This window comes from Eriocheir sinensis, chromosome 64, assembly GCF_024679095.1.
Source record: "Eriocheir sinensis breed Jianghai 21 chromosome 64, ASM2467909v1, whole genome shotgun sequence".
Lineage (NCBI taxonomy): Eukaryota > Metazoa > Arthropoda > Malacostraca > Decapoda > Varunidae > Eriocheir > Eriocheir sinensis.
The window spans coordinates 1447831-1467830 of record NC_066572.1 but is presented as its reverse complement, the minus strand read 5'-3'; the positions used below and the strand labels follow the sequence as shown (position 1 = coordinate 1467830).

General features: G+C 48.1%; 1 protein-coding gene and 2 long non-coding RNA genes across 17 annotated transcripts in view; 1 reads left to right on the top strand and 2 right to left on the bottom strand.

The window, feature by feature from the left end:
- Nucleotides 1-13935, bottom strand: part of LOC126987186 (transmembrane 9 superfamily member 3-like) — an 18229-nt gene extending 4294 nt beyond the window's left edge. For 2 of the 10 annotated variants that reach the window (XR_007740388.1, XM_050843980.1), the window contains exons 1-12: nt 13779-13935; nt 11421-11616; nt 10958-11080; nt 8628-8866; nt 7705-7836; nt 4940-5106; nt 4343-4437; nt 3788-3918; nt 2969-3177; nt 796-891; nt 701-748; nt 234-512 (exon numbers count right to left, since the gene is read on the bottom strand). Coding sequence is in view for 9 of the 10 variants with exons in the window: in XM_050843980.1 (XP_050699937.1) it covers nt 234-512; nt 701-748; nt 796-891; nt 2969-3177; nt 3788-3918; nt 4343-4437; nt 4940-5106; nt 7705-7836; nt 8628-8866; nt 10958-11080; nt 11421-11616; nt 13779-13853 (1790 nt within the window). In the remaining variant the exon portion in view is untranslated. Of the gene's footprint in view, nt 1-233; nt 654-700; nt 892-2968; nt 3178-3787; nt 3919-4342; nt 4438-4939; nt 5107-7704; nt 7837-8627; nt 8867-10957; nt 11081-11420; nt 11617-13778 lie in introns of those variants that run through there. The other 8 variants (XM_050843981.1, XM_050843984.1, XM_050843985.1 and 5 more) reach the window with 8 other exon arrangements.
- On the top strand, nt 9481-10455 carry LOC126987194 (uncharacterized). Of its 4 annotated transcripts, none has more exons than XR_007740395.1 (3): nt 9481-9804; nt 10054-10187; nt 10251-10455. It is a non-coding gene; the product is annotated as an uncharacterized LOC126987194 (long non-coding RNA). The 4 variants fall into 4 exon arrangements; XR_007740393.1 differs by having other exon boundaries at nt 9481-9867; XR_007740394.1 differs by lacking the exon at nt 9481-9804 and adding an exon at nt 9821-9930.
- A 1296-nt stretch (nt 13936-15231) lies between the features above and the next one.
- On the bottom strand, nt 15232-19018 carry LOC126987193 (uncharacterized). Of its 3 annotated transcripts, none has more exons than XR_007740389.1 (3): nt 18031-19018; nt 16755-17939; nt 15232-16649 (listed from the first exon to the last, which is right to left on the bottom strand). It is a non-coding gene; the product is annotated as an uncharacterized LOC126987193 (long non-coding RNA). The 3 variants fall into 3 exon arrangements; XR_007740390.1 differs by having other exon boundaries at nt 16790-17939; XR_007740391.1 differs by having other exon boundaries at nt 16825-17939.
- Between the last annotated feature and the right edge of the window lie 982 nt (nt 19019-20000).

The window sequence follows — 20000 nt, the reverse complement described above, 5'->3', positions numbered from 1 at the left end:
AGTAGGAAGAGGAAAGGAAGGGAAGGAAAAGGAAGGAAGGAAGGAAAGAATGGAAGGAAAAAGGGAAAAGGGAGAGAAAGAAAGGGAAGGAGGAAGGGAGGGAAGAAGTAGGAAGAGGAAAGGAATGGAAGGAAAAGGAAGGAAGGAAAGGAGGAACGGAAAGAAAAAAACCCAACCCTTTCAAGCCCACTATCATCACTCCCAAACCCTTCACCAACACCCCCGCCCCGTACTTAGTCTTGAAGAAGAAGTAGTACACGGCGTAGAGGTAGACATAGCCTGCCGTGGACGCCGCCGCCAGGAATGCCGTCCACTGCCAGCGATAGTCCTCGGCGTTGAGCAGGAAGTAGGCGCAGACGATGGTGACGCAGACCACCACCACCAGCAGGATCACCAGGACCAGCAGCATGAACCCGTACACGTAGTAGATCTTGTACGCCCAGAATGATGTGAAGATGAAGTACCTGGCGATGAGGAGAAGGTGAGGTTTAGGGGATGTGAAGATGAAGTGCCTGCGATGAGGAGAAGGTGAGGTTTAGGGGATGTGAAGATGAAGTGCCTGGGATGAGGAGAAGGTGAGGTTTAGGGGATGTGAAGATGAAGTGCCTGCGATGAGGAGAAGGTGAGGTTTAGGGGATGTGAAGATGAAGTGCCTGGGATGAGGAGAAGGTGAGGTTTAGGGGACAGGAAGATGAAGTACCTGGCGATGAGGAGAAGGTGAGGTTTAGGGGACAGGAAGATGAAGTGCCTGGGAAGAGGAGAAGGTGAGGTTTAGGGGATGTGAAGATGAAGTACCTGGCGATGGGGAGAAGGTGAGGGTTAGGGGATGTGAAGATGGAGTACCTGGCGATGAGGAGAAGGTGAGGTTTAGGGGATGTGAAGATGAAGTACCTGGCGATGAGGAGAAGGTGAGGTTTAGGGGAACAAAGGGAGAAGGATGGAAAGCTTGTTTTGTTTATACCCAGGCCTATAACACCAGTAGGCCTTCTTGAGGGGCCTGGTGGTCAGCTTGAGCCTGTCTTGTTGCAGTTAAGAAGTGAACAAAAACTGATTCATACAAAAAACAGATTGGTTGAATGTGTTATTGAGTCCCACCGAACTTCAAGGCAACTTCATTTTGGAAAAGAATTCTGGTGGTAGAGTTGTCAAGCCCGCTGCCTCTTCAGCTACATCCCTTAAGCTGCTATTTGCTATTTGCTATTTGCAGGATACATTTTTGTGTTTGTGAGAGTTTGTGTTAAGTCCTTCTTGGTGGTGGTGTGCTCCAGCCTTGTCTTGGGCAGGTGTTTATAGTGGCGCCATCCTGCCTGGCTCACGCTGCCCCCCAGAGCTCATCTTTGGTCCTCTTTAGTGATAATCCAGAGTCCGGGTTGACTGGTGACCTCCACCACGGCACAGGGATGGCTGCGGACACTCCCCTCCTCCAACTACCTCCTCCCTCCTCCCTTCCTTACACTCCTCTCTCCTCCTCCTCCTCCGTCCTCCTCCTTCCTTCCCTCCTCTCTCTCTACCCTCCTCCAACTACCCCACTCTCCTCCTCCTTCCTTCCCTTCCTTACACCTCCTCTCTCTCTACCCTCCTCCAACTACCCCCTCCTCCTTCCCTTCCCTTCCTTACACTCCTCTCTCTCTACCCCTCCTCCTCCTTCCCTTCCCTTCCTTACACTCCTCTCTCTCTACCCCTCCTCCAACTACCCCACTCTCCCTCCTCCTTCCCTTCCCTTCCTTACACTCCTCTCTCTCTACCCCTCCTCCAACTACCCCCCACTCTCCCTCCTCCTCCTTCCCTTCCCTTCCTTACACTCCTCTCTCTCTACCCCTCCTCCTCCTTCCCTTCCCTTCCTTACACTCCTCTCTCTCTACCCCTCCTCCAACTACCCCACTCTCCCTCCTCCTCCTTCCCTTCCTTACATTCCTCTCTCTCTACCCCTCCTCCAACTACCCCACTCTCCCTCCTCCTCCTTCCCTTCCTTACACTCCTCTCTACCCCTCCTCCAACTACCCCTCTCCTCCTCCTCCTTCCCTTCCTTATCCTCTCTCTACCCCTCCTCCAACTACCCCTCTCCTCCTCCTCCTTCCCTTCCTTATACATCTCTCTACCCCTCCTCCAACTACCCCACTCTCCCTCCTCCTCCTTCCCTTCCTTACACTCCTCTCTCTCTACCCCTCCTCCAACTACAACCCACTCTCCCTCCTCCTCCTTCCCTTCCTTACACTCCTCTCTCTCTACCCCTCCTCCAACTACCCCACTCTCCCTCCTCCTCCTCCTTCCCTTCCCTTCCTTACACTCCTCTCTCTCTACACCTCCACCAACAACCCCACTCTCCCTCCTCCTTCCCTTCCCTTCCTTATACTCCTCTCTCTACCTCCTCCAACTACCCCACTCTCCCTCCTCCTCCTTCCCTTCCCTTCCTTACACTCCTCTCTCTCTACCCCTCCTCCAACTACCCCACTCTCCCTCCTCCTCCTTCCCTTCCTTACACTCCTCTCTCTCTACCCCTCCTCCAACTACCCCACTCTCCCTCCTCCTCCTTCCCTTACACTCCTCTCTCTACCCCTCCTCCAACTACCCCACTCCTCCCTCCTCCTTCCTTCCCTTCCTTACACTCTCTCTACCCCTCCTCCAACTACCCCACTCTCCCTCCTCCTCCTTCCCTTCCTTACATTCCTCTCTACCCCTCCTCCAACTACCCCACCTCCTCCTCCTTCCCTTCCTTACATTCCTCTCTCTCTACCCCTCCTCCAACTACCCCACTCTCCCTCCTCCTCCTTCCCTTCCCTTCCTCACACTCCTCTCTCTCTACCCCTCCTCCAACTACCCCACTCTCCCTCCTCCTCCTTCCCTTCCCTTCCTTACACTCCTCTCTCTCTACCCCTCCTCCTCCTTCCCTTCCTTACACTCCTCTCTCTCTACCCCTCCTCCTCCTTCCTTCCCTCCCCCCTTCTTCCCCTCACCTATCCTCACTCACATCTCTATGAAGATCGATCCGAAGGGCAGCACACCACCGAGGGGTATAATGACAAGGGGCTCCATGAACCACTTCTTCTCGGGTATGGGGCGAGGCACAGCGTTGATGCGGCAGGGGTAGTTGGGTTGGCCGGCCAGGTTCCGCCCCAGCACCGTGCCCACCAGCGTCAGCGGCAGGATCACAAACGTACAGATGCACACCACTGCTAACTGAGGGGGGAGTGGAGGGGGGAGGGTTAGAGGGGGGAGGTTGACGTACACACACACACACACACACACACACACACACACACACACACACACACACACACACACACAATCTTTTTTTTCTTCCTTACTTTCTCTTTCCTCCTTTTCCTTCCCTTCCTTTCTCTTCCCTTCCCTTCCCTTCCTATCTCTTCTCTTCCCTTCCCTTCCCTTCCCTTCCTTTCCCTTCCCTTCCCTTCCCTTCCCTTCCTTTCCTCTCCCTTCCCTTCCTTTCTCTCTCCTTCCCTTCCCTTCCCTTCCTATCTCTTCCTATCTCTTCTCTTCCCTTCCCTTCCTTTCCCTTCCCTTCCTTTCTCTCTCCTTCCCTTCCTTTCCTTTCCCTTCCCTTCCCTTCCCTTCCCTTCCTTTCCCTTCCCTTCCCTTCCTTTCCTTTCCCTTCCCTTCCCTTCCTTTCCTTTCCCTTCCCTTCCTTCCTCTTCCCTTCCCATTCCTTTCCCTTCCCATCCCATCCCTTCCCTTCCTCACCCTCCTCTCTCTCTCCCATCAACCTCTCTCTCTTCCCCTCTCAAACCAACACCCTCCTCCTCCTTCCTCCTCCTCCTCCTCCTCCTACCATGATAGTGAAGGCGATGGCCCTCGACGCATGGTAGTAGATGGCGATGAAATTGATGAAGAAGGCTGTTCCGCAGACGAGGGTTGGTAGAAGAAGGGCGGACACCATCATCTGCCTAATCCATACTTTGCCTGAGGAGGAGGAAGAGGAGGAGGAGGAGGAGGTAGAAGATGGGATAGGAAAGGAAAGAAGGAAGGAAGGGAGGAAGAAGAGGAGGAGGAGGAGGAAGAGAGAGGGTATGGAAGAGAGAGGCAGAGGAGGAGGAGGAGGAGGAAGATGAGGTAGAAGATGGGATAGGAGAGAGAGAGAGAGAGAGAGAGAGAGAGAGAGAGAGAGAGAATAAATGATCAGATTATACACACACACACACACACACACACACACACACACACACACACACACACACACACACACACACACTCGACTAACTTCTCAGATTATATATATAAAAAAAAAAAAAAAAAAAAAAAATAATAATAATAATAATAATAATAATAAAAATAAATTACTAACACACACACACACACACGCACACAGACAGACGCGCGCACACACCTCCCATGCGCGCGTAGAGTGACCCCCCAAAGTAGCCGTTGACGGGAGAGGTCGCTGCGTAGATGAAGATTGCGATGCTGACCATGGAGCCTCGTCTGGCGGGGCGGGGCGGGGCAGGAGGCGGGGCGGGGCAGGAGGCGGGGCGGGGCGGGGGAGAAAATGTTGGGTTAGAAGAAGTAAATAAAAATCTCTCTCCTTCCCTTCCCTTCCCTTCCCTTTCTTTCCTTTCCCTTCCCTTCCCTTCCCTCCCTTTCCTTTCCCTTCTCTTCCCTTCCCTTCCCTTTCTTTCCCTTCTCTTCCCTTCCCTTCCTTTCCCTTCTCTTCTCTCTCTCCTCCTCCTCCTCCTCTTCTTCCTTAACTCCATCCTCCTCCTCTTCCCCTCTCTCTCTCTCTCTCTCTCTACAATTCTTCCTCTCTCTCTTTCTCTCTGTTTCAACTCTACCCTACTCTCTCTCTCTCTCTCTCTCTCTTCTTCCTTACAACCTCCTCTCCTCCCTTCTTCTAATCTTATCTTCTCCTCCTCCTCTCTCTCTCTCTATTTCAACCCTACCCTACCCCCCTCCTCTCTTCCCCCCCACCCCCCCCATCGTCACCTACTCAGTGTACAGCTCGCCGACGATGGCCAACAGGATGACGAGAAAGGTGACCGTCAACATTTGGCAGCCCGAGCCGATGAGAGCGGAGAAGAGGAGCGGATGGGCCGGCGGGCGGAAGACATCGCCGTGGACCTGCTTCCACCCATACTCATCGCCCAGGTCACGCTCCTGTGGGTGGTGGAAGAGGAGGAGGAGGAGGAGGAGGAGGAGGAGTGGATTAGGTTAGGTTTTGGGAAGAGAAGGGAATGGTTAGGTTAGGTTAGGTTAGGGAGGGAGGGAGGGAGGAAGAGGAGGAGGAGGAGGAGGAGGAGGAGGAGGGGATGATTAGGATAGGTTTGGGAATGGGAAAGGGAAGGAGGAAGGAGGAGGAGGAGGAGGAGTGGATTAGGATAGGTTTTGGGAAGGGATTGGTTAGGTTAGGTTAGGGAAGGATGGAGGAAGGAAGAGGAGGAGGAGGAGGAGGAGGAGGAGGAATGTAGAGAGAGAAAGAGGAGGAGAGGAGGAAGATGTAAGGAGGAGGAGAAGGGAAGGGAAGGGAAGGGAAGGGAAGGGAAGGGAAAGGAAGGGAAGGGAAGGGAAAGGAAGGCAAGGGAAGGGAAGAGAAAGGAAGAGAAGGGAGAGGAAGGGAAGGGAAGGGAAGGGAGAGGAAGGGAAAGGAAGGGAAGGGAGAGGAAGGGAAAGGAAGAGAAGAGAAGGGAGAGGAAGGGAAAGGAAGGGAAGAGAAATAGCAAGGAGAGAGAGCAAGAAACAGGGCAGAGAAATCACAAAAATCACAATTAGTCTCAAAACACAGACAGAGGAAGATCTTAACCTAATCTCATATGTACTTTTTCTCAACATTTTCCTCCACAGTTTTCCTTCCTCAGTTCTGTTCCATCGTCACATTTATCTCGTCAGACTTATCAGCGTAAACATCATTGGCCTCGGAAAGTGATTGATTGAAAACAACGCAAGGAAATCATAGTGGGGGTATATTAGGGTCGTTTTATAAGACATTTCGACGCCCAAGAATGTGTATTTGATAAGGGTTTCGTGGGAGTTGTGGGCATTTCCAGGGGTAGTTTTGTGACCCTTCCTCTGTACTGTGAACCTAAAAAGACATATTTGATAAGGGTTTTGTGGGAGTTGTGGGCATTTCCAGGGGTAGTTTTGTGACCCTCTGTACCGTGAACCTAAAAAGACATATTTGATAAGGGTTTTGTGGGAGTTGTGGGCATTTCCAGGGGTAGTTTTATGACCCTTCCTCTGTACCGTGAACCTAAAAACACACATTTGACAAGGCTTTCATGGGAGTTGTGGGCATTTCCAGGGGTAGTTTTATGACCCTTCCTCTGTACCATGAACCTAAAAAGACATATTTGACAAGGCTTTCGTGGGAGTTGTGGGCATTTCCAGGGGTAGTTTTATGACCCTGGTGGTAGTGTGACCCTTCCTCTGTACCGTGAACCCAAAAACACACATTTGACAAGGCTTTCATGGGAGTTGTGGGCATTTCCAGGGGTAGTTTTATGACCCTGGTGGTAGTGTGACCCTTCCTCTGTACCGTGAACCTAAGAAACACATATTTGACAAGGCTTTCATGGGAGTTGTGGGCATTTCCAGGGGTAGTTTTATGACCCTGTTGGTAGTGTGACCCTTCCTCTGTACCGTGAACCCAAAAACACATATTTGACAAGGCTTTCATGGGAGTTGTGGGCATTTCCAGGGGTAGTTTTATGACCCTGGTGGTAGTGTGACCCTTCCTCTGTACTGTGACCCTAAAGCAACACTCATCAAAACCCGACTGACCCCATCTTTGGCCTTTAGAAACCGCTGACTTAAGAAGCGAAGATGTCTTATAAAATCGACCTGAATGTCAATTGGAACAAAGGAGGAAAAAAACAGGAAAATGCGAAAATAAACACAACAAATCGTGCGGAGGCAAAATTAGCGAGGAAAAACACGGATTATAGAAAAAACACACGCACACAGAAATACATAAATAAACAACAAAGACAACAACAATAAGGCGACCATCACTACTAAGGGTGACTCTCGATTTACGCGAATTTGGTTAACGCGTTTTTCGAAATCCCGCGGGGTCCAAAATCCAAATAAACGTTAAATTTACACGTTTCGTTCACGTATACGCGAGATTTTCTGGAGCGTCCGCCCGATGTCTCACGCAACTGGATTCACACGGCCACACGGCTGAGCTCGGTTCTTCCCGCACGGCACTTGAACAACAATACAGCACCCATGCTATTTAACAACACCCTCGCTGATGTGCTACCACGAGGGGAAGGGCAGCCAGGGGAGGAGCCACGAGAGGGTATAAGCCTACCTTGTGTTTGATTTACATTGTTTTTGATTAACTCCACCTGTTCAAGGGCACAATAGTCGCGGAAATCGAGAGTTACCGAGCTGTAAAATAGTCTAGGATCGCATGGAAAACAGAAGAATCGTGGGTTGACTCAAAATTAACACGTACAAACTAACAAAATCATTCATGACAAAACGTAACAGGCAAAATTAACGAGAGAAGTGACCCTTGCGAAAATCGTCTCTCAAATAGTACGGTTTTGGTTTTACGTGGACGCTCGTGGAAGAGCTTTTAAGGTTTTTTAAGTTTCCTGCGTGGAGTGAAATCTAACCCCCCCCCCCCTCCCCCCAAAACTCATCAACGGAAATACACGTAAAACCGAAACCAATCAATTAGAAACCGTAGTATTTGAGGGACGATTGAATGACTAAACCCAAACAGACATCGCACGGATTGGCACTCACCATGTCATCCATCTCCTCGTCCTTGGAGTAGCGAGCGTAGTCCTTCCGTAGCGTTCTCATCAAGATCATCGACACCAGACCCACCAGGAAGATGACCATCATGAAGGAGTTGAAGATGCTGAACCAGTGAATCTGTGGAGGGAGGGAAGGAGGGAGTGGGAGATTAGATTAGTATCCGCTTCTCTTTCTTTTGCCTTCTCTTCTTCTTCTTCCTTCTTCCTCCTCCTTCTTCTTCTTCCTCTCATTCTTCCTCCTCCTCCTCTTATAACTTTTCTTCCTCCTCCTCCTCCTCCTCTTCCTGTCCTTCTCCTCCTCCTCCTTCTCCTTCCTCTCATTCTTCCTCCTCCTCCTCTTCCTCCTCCTTCTTCTTCTTCCTCTCATTCTTCCTCCTCCTCCTCTTCCAACTTTTCTTCCTCCTCCTCCTCCTCCTCTTCCTGTCCTTCTTCCTCCTCCTCCTCCTTCTTCTTCTTCCTCTCATTCTTCCTCCTCCTCCTCTTCCTGTCCTTCTCCTCCTCCTCCTCCTTCTTCTTCCTGTCCTTCTCCTCCTCCTCCTCCTTCTTCTTCCTGTCCTTCTCCTCCTCCTCCTCCTCCTCCTCTTCCTGTCCTTCTCCTCTTCCTCCTCCTCCTCCTCCTCCTTCTTCTTCTTCCTCCTCCTCTTCCTCTCCTCCTCCTCCTCCTCCTCTTCCTGTCCTTCTTCCTCCTCTTCCTCCTCCTTCTTCCTTCTCTCATTACTTCATTTCCTCCTCCTTCTCCTCCTCCTCCTATTACAACCCTTCCCCTTCCTCCTCCTCCTCCTCCTCCTCTTCTTCCAACTTTTCCTCCTCCTTCACCTCCTCCTTCTTCTCCCATTACAACCCTTCCTCCTCCTCCTCCTCCTCCTCCTCTTCTTCTTCCAACTCCTCCTCCTCCTCCCCCAAACCTACCCTATGCTGGAAGAATGTCGGGTCGAGATACTTGTCGAACCGGTCCTCGAATCGCACCGACGACCTCTTCCAGTTGACCTCATACGTGAACTTGACCTTGGCCCCCAGCTCGAGCCTCTGCCGCGCCTCGGAGGTCAAATTAACATCGACGATCTGCTCCCCGTTGTAGCCAAGGTCGAAGCGTTTGTGCGTCCAGATGTAGAAGTCCTCTGTAGTCTCGTCCATTTCGCCGACGATGCCTGGGGGGGTGGGGGTGGGGGGGGGGAAGGAGGGGAGGGGAGGGAAGGGTTTTTTGGAAGGTTAGGTTAAGTTAGGTTAGGTTAGGAAGGGAAGGGAAGGGGTTTTGGAAGGTTAGGTTAAGTTAGGTTAGGTTGGGATAGGGATGGGAGGGAAGGGGTTTTTGGAAGGTTAGGTTAAGTTAGGTTAGGTTGGGATAGGGATGGGAGGGAAGGGATGGGATGAGAAGGGAGTGAGGAGGGAGGGATGGAGGTAAGGTAAGGTTAAGTTAGGTTAGGTAGGGAAGGGATTTTAGAAGGTTAGGTTAAGTTAGGTTAGGTTGGGATAGAAGGGAAGGGAAGGGAGGGGAAAGGAAGGGGTTTTGGAAGGTTAGGTTAAGTTACGTTGGGATAGGAAGGGAAGGGAAGGGAAGGAAAGGGAGGGGAAAGGAAGGGGTTTTGGAAGGTTAGGTTAAGTTAGGTTGGGAGGGGAAGGGATGGGAAGTTAAGGGAAGGGATGAGAAGGGAAGGGAAGGAAGGGAAGGGAAGGAGGGAAAAATTTGGTTAGACAAGGCTTTCTCTCTCTCTCTCTCTCTCTCTCTCTCTCTCTCTCTCTCTCTCACACACACAAGCACACACACACACACACACACACACACACGTATAAAATCATGAGAAATATAGGCTTATCATTCCACTATGCTTAGGCCAAAATTGGAGTATGCAGAGGTGGTGTGGGAGAGAATACCAGAGGATGATAGGGTGCAGGAGTATGTTAGGGAGAGGGGGAAAGATCCTTGGGAAACTGAGCAGGCAAGGAGGGAGTGTCTGGATAGAGAGAGAGAGAGATGGAAGCTCTTCTGCTGTGGCCATCCCCTGCTGGGTCCTTCTAGGGGCAGGCAGCGATGAAATGATGATGATGGCGTGGTCATATGCCGGAGAGAGACAGAAGGGGAAGGAAGGTTTTGTTTAGTGGGCGCAACATCTGTGGTCATATGCCGGAGAGAGACAGAAGGGGAAGGAAAGTTTTGTTTAGTGGGCGCAACATCTGTGGTCATATGCCGGAGAGAGACAGAAGGGGAAAGAAGGTTTTGTTTAGTGGGCTAACATCTGTGGTCATATGCGGAGAGAGACAGAAGGGAAGGAAGGTTTTGTTTAGTGGTCGCAACATCTGTGGTCATATGCCGGAGAGAGACAGAAGGGGAAGGAAGGAAAGTTTTGTTTAGTGGGCGCAACATCTGTGGTCATATGCCGGAGAGAGACAGAAGGGGAAGGAAGGTTTTGTTTAGTGGGCGCAACATCTGTGGTCATATGCCGGAGAGAGACAGAAGGGGAAGGAAGGAAAGTTTTGTTTAGTGCGCGCAACAACTGAGGTCATATGCCTGAGAGAGACAGAAGGGGAAGGAAGGTTTTGTTTAGTGGGCGCAACATCTGTGGTCATATGCCGGAGAGAGACAGAAGGGGAAGGAAAGTTTTGTTTAGTCGGCGCAACATCTGTGGTCATATGCCGGAGAGAGACAGAAGGGGAAGGAAGGAAGGTTTTGTTTAGTGGGCGCAACATCTGTGGTCATATGCCGGAGAGAGACAGAAGGGGAAGGAAGGAAAGTTTTGTTTAGTGGGCGCAACATCTGTGGTCATATGCCGGAGAGGGACAGAAGGGGAAGGAATTATAGGAGAAGGCAACAGACCCCAGGAGACGGGACACAACCCCCGATTAATACCTGGTACCCATTCACTGCTGGGTGGACAGGGGCGTAGGGTATCGGAAAAGCCGCCCAAATTTTTCCACTCCGCCCGGGAATCGAACCCGTGCTCCCTCGATTGTGAGCCGAGTGTGCTAACCACTGCACCACGAAGCACCCTTGTGTAGGCGAGATGTGAAAAAGTTTAGCTTCCCAAACAGAAACATTGAGCTGTGGAATGGAGTGGAGGAGGAGGTGGATTGTGGAAGAAACATTCATGATTTTAAGGAAAAGTTGGACAAGGGTGGACATGGAGACAGGACAGCGCGAGTGTAGCTCTTTTCCTGTATCTCACAACTAGGTAAACACACACACACACACACACACACACACACACACACACACACACACACACACACACACACGCACTCACCCCAGATCGGCAGGTCGTCAATGTACATTTGATACCAATAGTGGTTTTTCACGGCATAGATGAATGTCCGAAGCCGCACTTCATTGAGCTCCACCTCGCAGTATGTGGTCTTGGCGATGTCCTCTGTGGGGGTGGAAGAGGAGGAGGAGGAGGAGGAGGAGGAGGAGGATGAGGAGGAGGAGGAGAGAGATAGAGAATGATTTGTTGATAGATAGATTTGAGAGAGAAAGGAAGGGAAGGAATGAGAGAGAGAGAGAGAGAGAGAGAGAGAGAGAGAGAGAGAGAGAGAGAGAGAGAGAGAGAGAGAGAGCAAAAAATATTAAAACCCCCACACATACACACACAGAAACATATAGAATCACACCCATTTCACCCTCCCTCCTTCATCCCTTCACCCCCAAGCTCACCGTAGCCTCCCCCTTCACCCTAAGCTCACCCTACCTCACCCTAAGCTCCCTCTCACCCTTGTAGTCGATGTCCAGGCCGGAAAATTCCAGCTCCACGCCTTGAAGAGCTTCGCCGAGGGTTTCGTGGTAGTGAGATATCTTGCTTTTGGGACCCACGCAGAAGGGCAGGGAGAAATAGCTGTATGTCTCCTGTCGGTTGTGGTAGGGGCCAACCGTATTCATCCATAGTACCACCTCCTCCCGGTCCTTGTACTGGGGGGGGGGGAGGGAGGGGAAGATTAGGAGGAGGAGGAGGAGAGGGAGAAGAGAGGATATGTTGATTAAATTTGTAGATATCTTCCTTTTTCCTCTCTGTTTCCTTTATTTTTCTAGTTCCTGTACTGTGGGAGTGAAGGTTAGGAGGAGGAGGAGGAGGAAGAGGAAGGAGGAGGAGGAGGAAGGAAGAGGAGGAAGGAGAAGGAGGAGGAAGGAGGAGGGAGAAGGAGGAGAAGAGATGGTTAAATTTGTACATTATCTCCATTTTTCCCTCATTTTCCTTCTAGTTCCTGTGCTGAGTGTGTGGAGAGAGGAGGAGGAGGAGGAGGAGGAGGAGGAGGAGGAGGAGGAAAGGTTAGAGGAGGAGGAGGAGGAGGAAGAGGAGGACAATTTCCCTCCAACTTTCATCAGTGTTTCTTATGACAAAAATAAATAAACTTGAAAATGTCTTAAAAATAGTACTTTATGAATATGTATTAACAAACACTAAATAAATACATACATACATCAGCAGTAATGAATGTAAATACAATAACATAATGTATTTGTAGTTTCCGAAGCTTTATACAGAATTTAAACGCGTATTAAAGCATAAAATTCATCGCTGACCACCAGGAAACACGGACCCGGGAGCCGACCACACGCAGGACAGACCACGGAGCCCTGGCCGATACCCACTTGTGGATGCTGTGGGTACTGTGGTTCGCTCCGCTTGACATCAGCAGTGCCCAGGTGAGCCTACGCGGGCCTACACTGCCCATCACAAATTCCGCCCCCATAGGTGACCTCGTAGACCTGTGACCTGTATGCCTGGTTTGTGTGTTATCAGGGTCAAGATATTTAATGGCGAGGAATGGAATTAATTAAGACAGGCATTGGTTGTACGGACATGTGACCTTCCTCGTGGGACAGGTCAGGGGGCAGGTCAGGGGACAGGTCAGGGGGCAGGGCAGGGGACAGGTAAGGGGGCAGGGCAGGGCAGTGGGTGTGATACTGGAGGAATGACACACAGCCGCACCCGGGCCTGGCACACACGCACACACACACACACATATAGGCCTGGCACACACGCACACACACACACACATAGGCCTGGCACACACACACACACACACACATAGGCCTGGCACACACGCACACACACACACACATAGGCCTGGCACACACACACACACACACATAGGCCTGGCACACACACACACACACACACACATAGGCCTGGCACACACACACACACACACACACACATCGCACACGCACACACACACACACACATCGGCCTGGCACACACACTCACACACACACACCCATAGGCCTGGCACACACCCGCACACACATAGGCCTGGCACACACGCGCACACACACACACATAGGCCTGGCACACACACACACACATAGGCCTGGCACACACACACACACATAGGCCTGGCACACACACACACACACACACACACACCTAGGCCTGGCCCACACACACACATAGGCCTGGCACACACACACACACACACACACACACACACATCGGCCTGGCACACGCACACACACACACACACACACACAGAGGCCAGCCACACACACACACCCACACACACACACAGACCCCGCTCACACACACACACACACACACATAGGCCTGGCACACACACACACACACAGACGCATGGCACACACACACACACACACACACACACACATAGGCCTGGCACACACGCGCACACACACACATAGGCCTGGCACACACGCACACACACACACACATAGGCCTGGCACACACGCGCACACACACACACACACACACATAGGCCTGGCACACACACGCACACACACATAGGCCTGGCACACACACACACACACACACACACACTCACACACACTCACACACACACACACGCACACACACACACACACATAGGCCTGGCACACACACGCACACACACACACACACACATAGGCCTGGCACACACACGCACACACACACACATAGGCCTGGCACACACACGCACACACATAGGCCTGGCACACACACACACACACACACACAGCCCGGCGTAAATCTTGACACATGTTCTCTACGTGTCAAAGCCTTGTGTTGCCCCGCGTCCGCCCCTCCCCCCGGCCGTGTGCGTGTGTGTGCGTGTGCCCAGGCCGTGTGCACCTACCGTGTGCGTGTGCTCGTCCCCCTTGGCGGCCCCCAGCAGGGCGGCCCCCAGCAGAAGCGTCCAGCAGCGCCTCATCGTGGTCACCAGCGGCGGGGTCTGTTTACACGGCCGCCATCTTGCCGCCTTGCCACGTCAGCTGACAGGGGGCAGCACCGAGGGCATACTTACCTGCTGACCTTCAAATATTTATACCCTAATTACTCCCTTATTCAACCTTGCGACCTCATTAACTACCAATGATAAAATGTAAAAATGTATTAGTAAACGTTTGAGTTGTAAAGTAGCGTTCGGAAATCTGTATCTTGTCTCGTTAAACGGAATTAGTGTCGGCATATTTTTACTGTGCTTCCCATTGGACATCACCTAGGACATACTTACCTGCTGAACTTCATATATTTATACCTTAATTACTTCCTTATTCACCCTTATAACCTCATCAACTACCAATAATAAAACGTGAAAATAGATTAGTAGTCGGTTTGAATAATGCAATAGTGTTAGGAAATGTGTATATTATCTCGTAAAAGGGAATTAGTGTCGGCAAATGTTTCGTGGGCTTATCAGGGGACCACCTCGCCTAACCTCCACTGCTGACGTTGCCCTATTCATACCTTATTTTCTCCCTTATTCACGCCTTACTCTACATTAACTACCCATCAAAACACGTATAATTAAAAGACTAAGTAGTTTTAATGGTGTAAATTTATTAGGAAATACGTAAATCGCCTCGGAAAACGGAATTAGCATCGGCTTTTTATTTCTGCCACATCAAGAGTGGAGCCAGCCGCCATATTTACCTGAACTTCCTTATTTCACATTTTCCAGGTGATCTGAACCTTACCAACGGAACATAATGGCGGATTTAATTATTATATACACCAAAATCACCATAGCGGGTATATATAAGTGTTAATAAGGGAGTATTTTTAATGTTTATTCTTTATCTTATCATCAGCATCCCTTACTGTATGATACGGCTTACATAATTCCATGGGACGATGAGACGGATATTATTAATCTTTCTATAATGGCATTTAATTATTACATGCACCATAATTACCATAGCAGATGTCTAGAGGTCTTAGTAATGGGTATTTTTATTTATTATTATTTTTATCTTATCACCAGCATCCCTTATTGTTTATGTCGATGATGGGAAGGCTAAATCATGTCTCTAAAGGGATGATGAAACGGCTCAAATTAAGCTTCATTATAATTTATTTGTTTATTTACACCCCTAAGCTTATTATTAATGTAGGAACAGCTGATGGAGGGGTTAATAAGCTTATGGAGGAGGAAGGAAGAGGAGGAGGAGGAGGAGGAGAGAGAGAGAGAGAGAGAGAGAGAGAGAGAGAGAGAGAGGAGGAAAAAGGGAGAGAGGAAAAGAGGGAGAGAAAGAGGAGGAAAACGAGAGGGAGAAAGGAGGAAAAGGAGAGAGAAAGGAAGGAAGGAAGGGAGAGAAAAGAAAAAAAGAATGAGAGAGAGAGAGAGAGAGAGAGAGAGAGAGAGAGAGAGAGAGAGAGAGAGAGAGAGAGAGAGAGAGAGAGAGAGAGAGAGAGAGAGAGAGAGAAATAAATAAAAAGAAAAAAAATGAAAGAAAATTAAAGTACACACACACACACACACACACACACACACACCTGTGAACACATATATAAGATCCACACCTGGCAAAGTCTCCCTCTAATGACTGTGATTAACTTAAGACACCTGTGCAGAGGAGGAGGAGGAGGAGGAGGAAGAGGAGGAGGAGGAGGAGAAAAAGTTAAATTAATCTATAAAACATTTTGGAGGAGGAAGAAAACAGGAGAAGAAAAATTAAATAAGAAAGAAAAGAAAAAAAGGAGGAAGAGGAGGAGGAGGAGGAGGAAGAAGAGGAGGAGGAGGAGAAAAAGTTAAATTAATCTATAAAACATTTTGGAGGAGGAAGAAAACAGGAGAAGAAAAATGAGGAAAAGAAGGAAGAGGAAGAGAAGGAGCAGGAGGAGGAGGAGGAGGAGGAAGAAGAGGAGGAGGAGGAGGAGAAGTTAAATCAATCTACAATATATTCCGTCCATCAACAATTTAATCTTATCAATATATCAAGGAACAATACCTCATTAAATTAACCTAACCTAATATCAATCTAATATTCATTAATTAACATATTTTCTCTCTATCTACCCCATTCTCTTCTTCTTCTTCTTCTTCCTCTCTTTCTTTAATTCTGTCTCTCTTCTTCCTTTCCAATTTTTTTATGTAATTTCTGGATATTTCAATTTTATTTCCATCTTTGTTTATTGGTGTTTAATATTGCTTTCTCTTCTATTTTCTTTCTCTTCTTCTTCCTCTTCCTTTCTTCCTCTTCTCCTTTCTCTCCTTCTTTCTCTTCCTCTCCTTTCTTCCTCCTCTCCCTTCTCTTCCTCTTCTTCTTCCTCTTCTCCTTTCTCTCCTTCTTTCTCTTCCTTTCTTCCTCCTCTTCTTTCTCTTCCTTTCTTCCTCCTCTCCTTCTCTTCCTCCACTTTCTCTTCAATAACCAGTATCTTAACTATCTTACTCCTTAATCCTATGAGTATATATATATGTTTACTTAGCACCAAAACTTAAGATAGAGAGAGTAAGGGATTTAAACTGATCATCTCAAGTTTAATTTCCTTAGTAATAAAGAATCATTACCTTACTATCTTAAAATACCTATCATTAAGTTATCTTCTATCTTAATCCAGCTGTCATTATCTTCATTCATTAGTAAGATTGGTATATTTAAACTTAGCACCGGACTTAAGAGAGAGATCAATTTACGCTTATTATTACAAGTTTAATTTTGTGATCTTATTTCTATACATATCTTAGTTTATCTTCCTATCATTAACCTCCCTTTATAAACTTAACCTGGTAGCAGCGATGGGCCAAATTTGTGGCTTTACCATGTAGCAGCGATGGGCCAAATTTGTGGCTTTACCATGTAGCAGTGACGGGCCAAATTTGTGGCTTTACCGTGTAGCAGCGACGGGCCAAATTTGTGGCTTTACCGTGTAGCAGCGACGGGCCAAATTTGTGGCTTTACCGTGTAGCAGCGACGGGCCAAATTTGTGGCTTTACCGTGTAGCAGCGACGGGCCAAATTTGTGGCTTTACCGTGTAGCAGCGACGGGCCAAATTTGTGGCTTTACCGTGTAGCAGCGACGGGCCAAATTTGTGCCATGATATAAACCCCCTAAAAATAGATGATACATAATCTGATCACAAATGCTTTGATATATATTATGAAATGGTTTGTGTGAGGGTGATTTTTTCTCATTTTTCTGGCTTGGAGGGACCATTAAGAAACACAACCCACGCAGGTACCAGGTTAAGAACAGTCCAAGTATATTTGTTAAGATGTGAGAGTCTTGTTTAATGTGCGTTGTCGATCGTAAACAAACTCTGATTTCTCCGCATTCGTAAAACCACCACCGGGCAAACACACCCATTAGAACCCGACCGGTCTCATTTTTGGCCTCCGGAAATAGTCGAGATACAAAATGTTGACATACACACACACACACACACACACACACACACACACACACACACACACACACACACACAGTAATATCTTAAGCTGCAGGGGACCATCACCTCAGCTTGATGGGTAACTTAAGCTTAGAATACATTACAGGAGGGGAGAAGACAGTCTAGCCTACCAAGTTTGAATATCATTACACTATGTTATGCTGCGTCAATCTCCCCTGGTGTGCTGGCGGCCAGGGATGTTTAGGAGTTACAATCACCAATCTTGAAAATTTATAAACATTTCCTTGGGACACCAGTAACAACTTTTAACTGGTGTGGCTTGGTGGTGTGCCCCAGTCTGTTGTGGTATGGGCAGGTCTTCACAGTGGTGCCATCTTGCCTGGGTCATGCTGCCCACCGGAGCTGATCTTTGGAGCACACCCCAGACCTGGCCCGGCACACTCCAGCATCACTCTCCATCACTGTCATGTCGGTAAACACATCCATTAAACATAAGCTTATCCACAGCACCAGGTCACAAGGGAGAGGAAACTATAGTCTTACACCCACACAGTCTACACACATCATTCTTGTACTCATTATAAACATTACCATCATCATTACTAGGTCACAGGCAGCCACAGTCCTCCCTCAACACATGGTTTGCCTCATAACAACCTAAGCTGACCTAATATGTCCCTCCCTTCAATACCAGTCCCCATGTAGCTCTCCACAGTCCTCCCACACACATGGTTTGCCTCATAACAACCTAAGCTGACCTAACATGTCCCTCCCTTCCATACCAGTCCCATGTAGCTCTCCGCAGTCCTCCCACACACCTGGTTTGTCTCATAACAACCTAAGCTGACCTAACATGTCCCTCCCGTCAATACCAGTCCCATGTAGCTCTCCACACCTCCCACACACCTGGTTTGCCTCATAAGAACCTAAGCTGACCTAACATGTCCCTCCCGTCAATACCAGTCCCATGTAGCTCTCCGCTCCTTCCGCACTTAACACTAACATAATGGCAGCTGTGGTTCATTTCCTAAGTGTGCGACGATACATCAACCCTTCCGCTATGGCCACGCTGACGTTGGTGTCCGAGCGTCGCCGTAAATCCTCTTCTAAGCCTCTTAATCCTTTACCATATCCTCTGAGGGCTGGTTTTACAGTGTTGTTTGTTTTGATCCGCTTCTAAACCACTTAGAGGATATGGAAGAGGGATTTAGAGGAGGATTAAGAGGAATTTAGAGGAGGATTAAGAGGAATTCAGAGGATTAAGAGGAATTCAGAGGATTAAGAGGAATTTAGAGGATTAAGAGGAATTTAGAGGAGGATTAAGAGGAATTTAGAGGATTAAGAGGAATTTAGAGGAGGATTAAGAGGAATTTAGAGGAGGATTAAGAGGAATTTAGAGGAGGATTAAGAGGAATTTAGAGGATTAAGAGGAATTTAGAGAAGGATTAAGAGGATGATTAAGAGGAGGATTAAGAGGAATTTAGAGGAGGATTAAGAGGAATTTAGAGAAGGATTAAGAGGATGATTAAGAGGAGGATTAAGAGGAAATTAGAGAAGGATTAAGAGGAATTTAGAGGAGGATTAAGAGGAATTTAGAGGAGGATTAAGAGGAATTTAGAGGATTAAGAGGGATTTAGAGGAGGATTAAGAGGAATTTAGAGGATTAAGAGGGATTTAGAGGAGGATTAAGAGGAATTTAGAGGATTAAGAGGAATTTAGAGGAGGATTAAGAGGAATTTAGAGGAGGATTAATCATCCTCTTAATCCTCCTCTAAATTCCTCTTAATCCTCCTCTAAATTCCTCTTAATCCTCCTCTAAATTCCTCTTAATCCTCTAAATTCCTCTTAATCCTCCTCTAAATTCCTCTTAATCCTCCTCTAAATTCCTCTTAATCCTCCTCTAAATTCCTCTTAATCCTCCTCTAAATTCCTCTTAATCATCCTCTAAATTCCTCTTAATCATCCTCTTAATCCTCCTCTAATTTCCTCTTAATCTTACTTACAATATGGCAGCTTTGAGGCGTTTCTTAAGGGCGCGACAACACATTAACAACACAAATAAATAAATAAATAAAGAAATACAGCAATACGTTCCTGATAGTCACCGGGGAGCTTGTTTTTCTTTTTTGTTGTTGTTGTTTGTCTCAGAACGGTTGCCCTTGTAGAAAAACCTTGATAAAAACACTATTTCCTTTTATGGGGTTTTGTCCTATTCAACACACTCACACACACAAACACACACACACACACACATAAGATTTTTCACTAGCATGGTTTCAGAAATAGGAGATCCTGCTTTACTAACTCACACACACACACACACACACACACACACACACACACACACACACATAAGATTTTTCACTAGCATGGTTTCAGAAATAGGAGATCCTGCTTAACTAACTCACACACACACAAACACACACACACACACACACACACATAAGATTTTTCACTAGCATGGTTTCAGAAATAGGAGATCCTGCTTAACTAACTCACACACACACACACACACACACACACACATAAGATTTTTCACTAGCATGGTTTCAGAAATAGGAGATTCTGCTATACTAACTCACACACACACAAACACACACACACACACACACATAAGATTTTTCACTAGCATGGTTTCAGAAATAGGAGATCCTGCTTTACTAACTCACACACACACACACACACACACACACACACATAAGATTTTTCACTAGCATGGTTTCAGAAA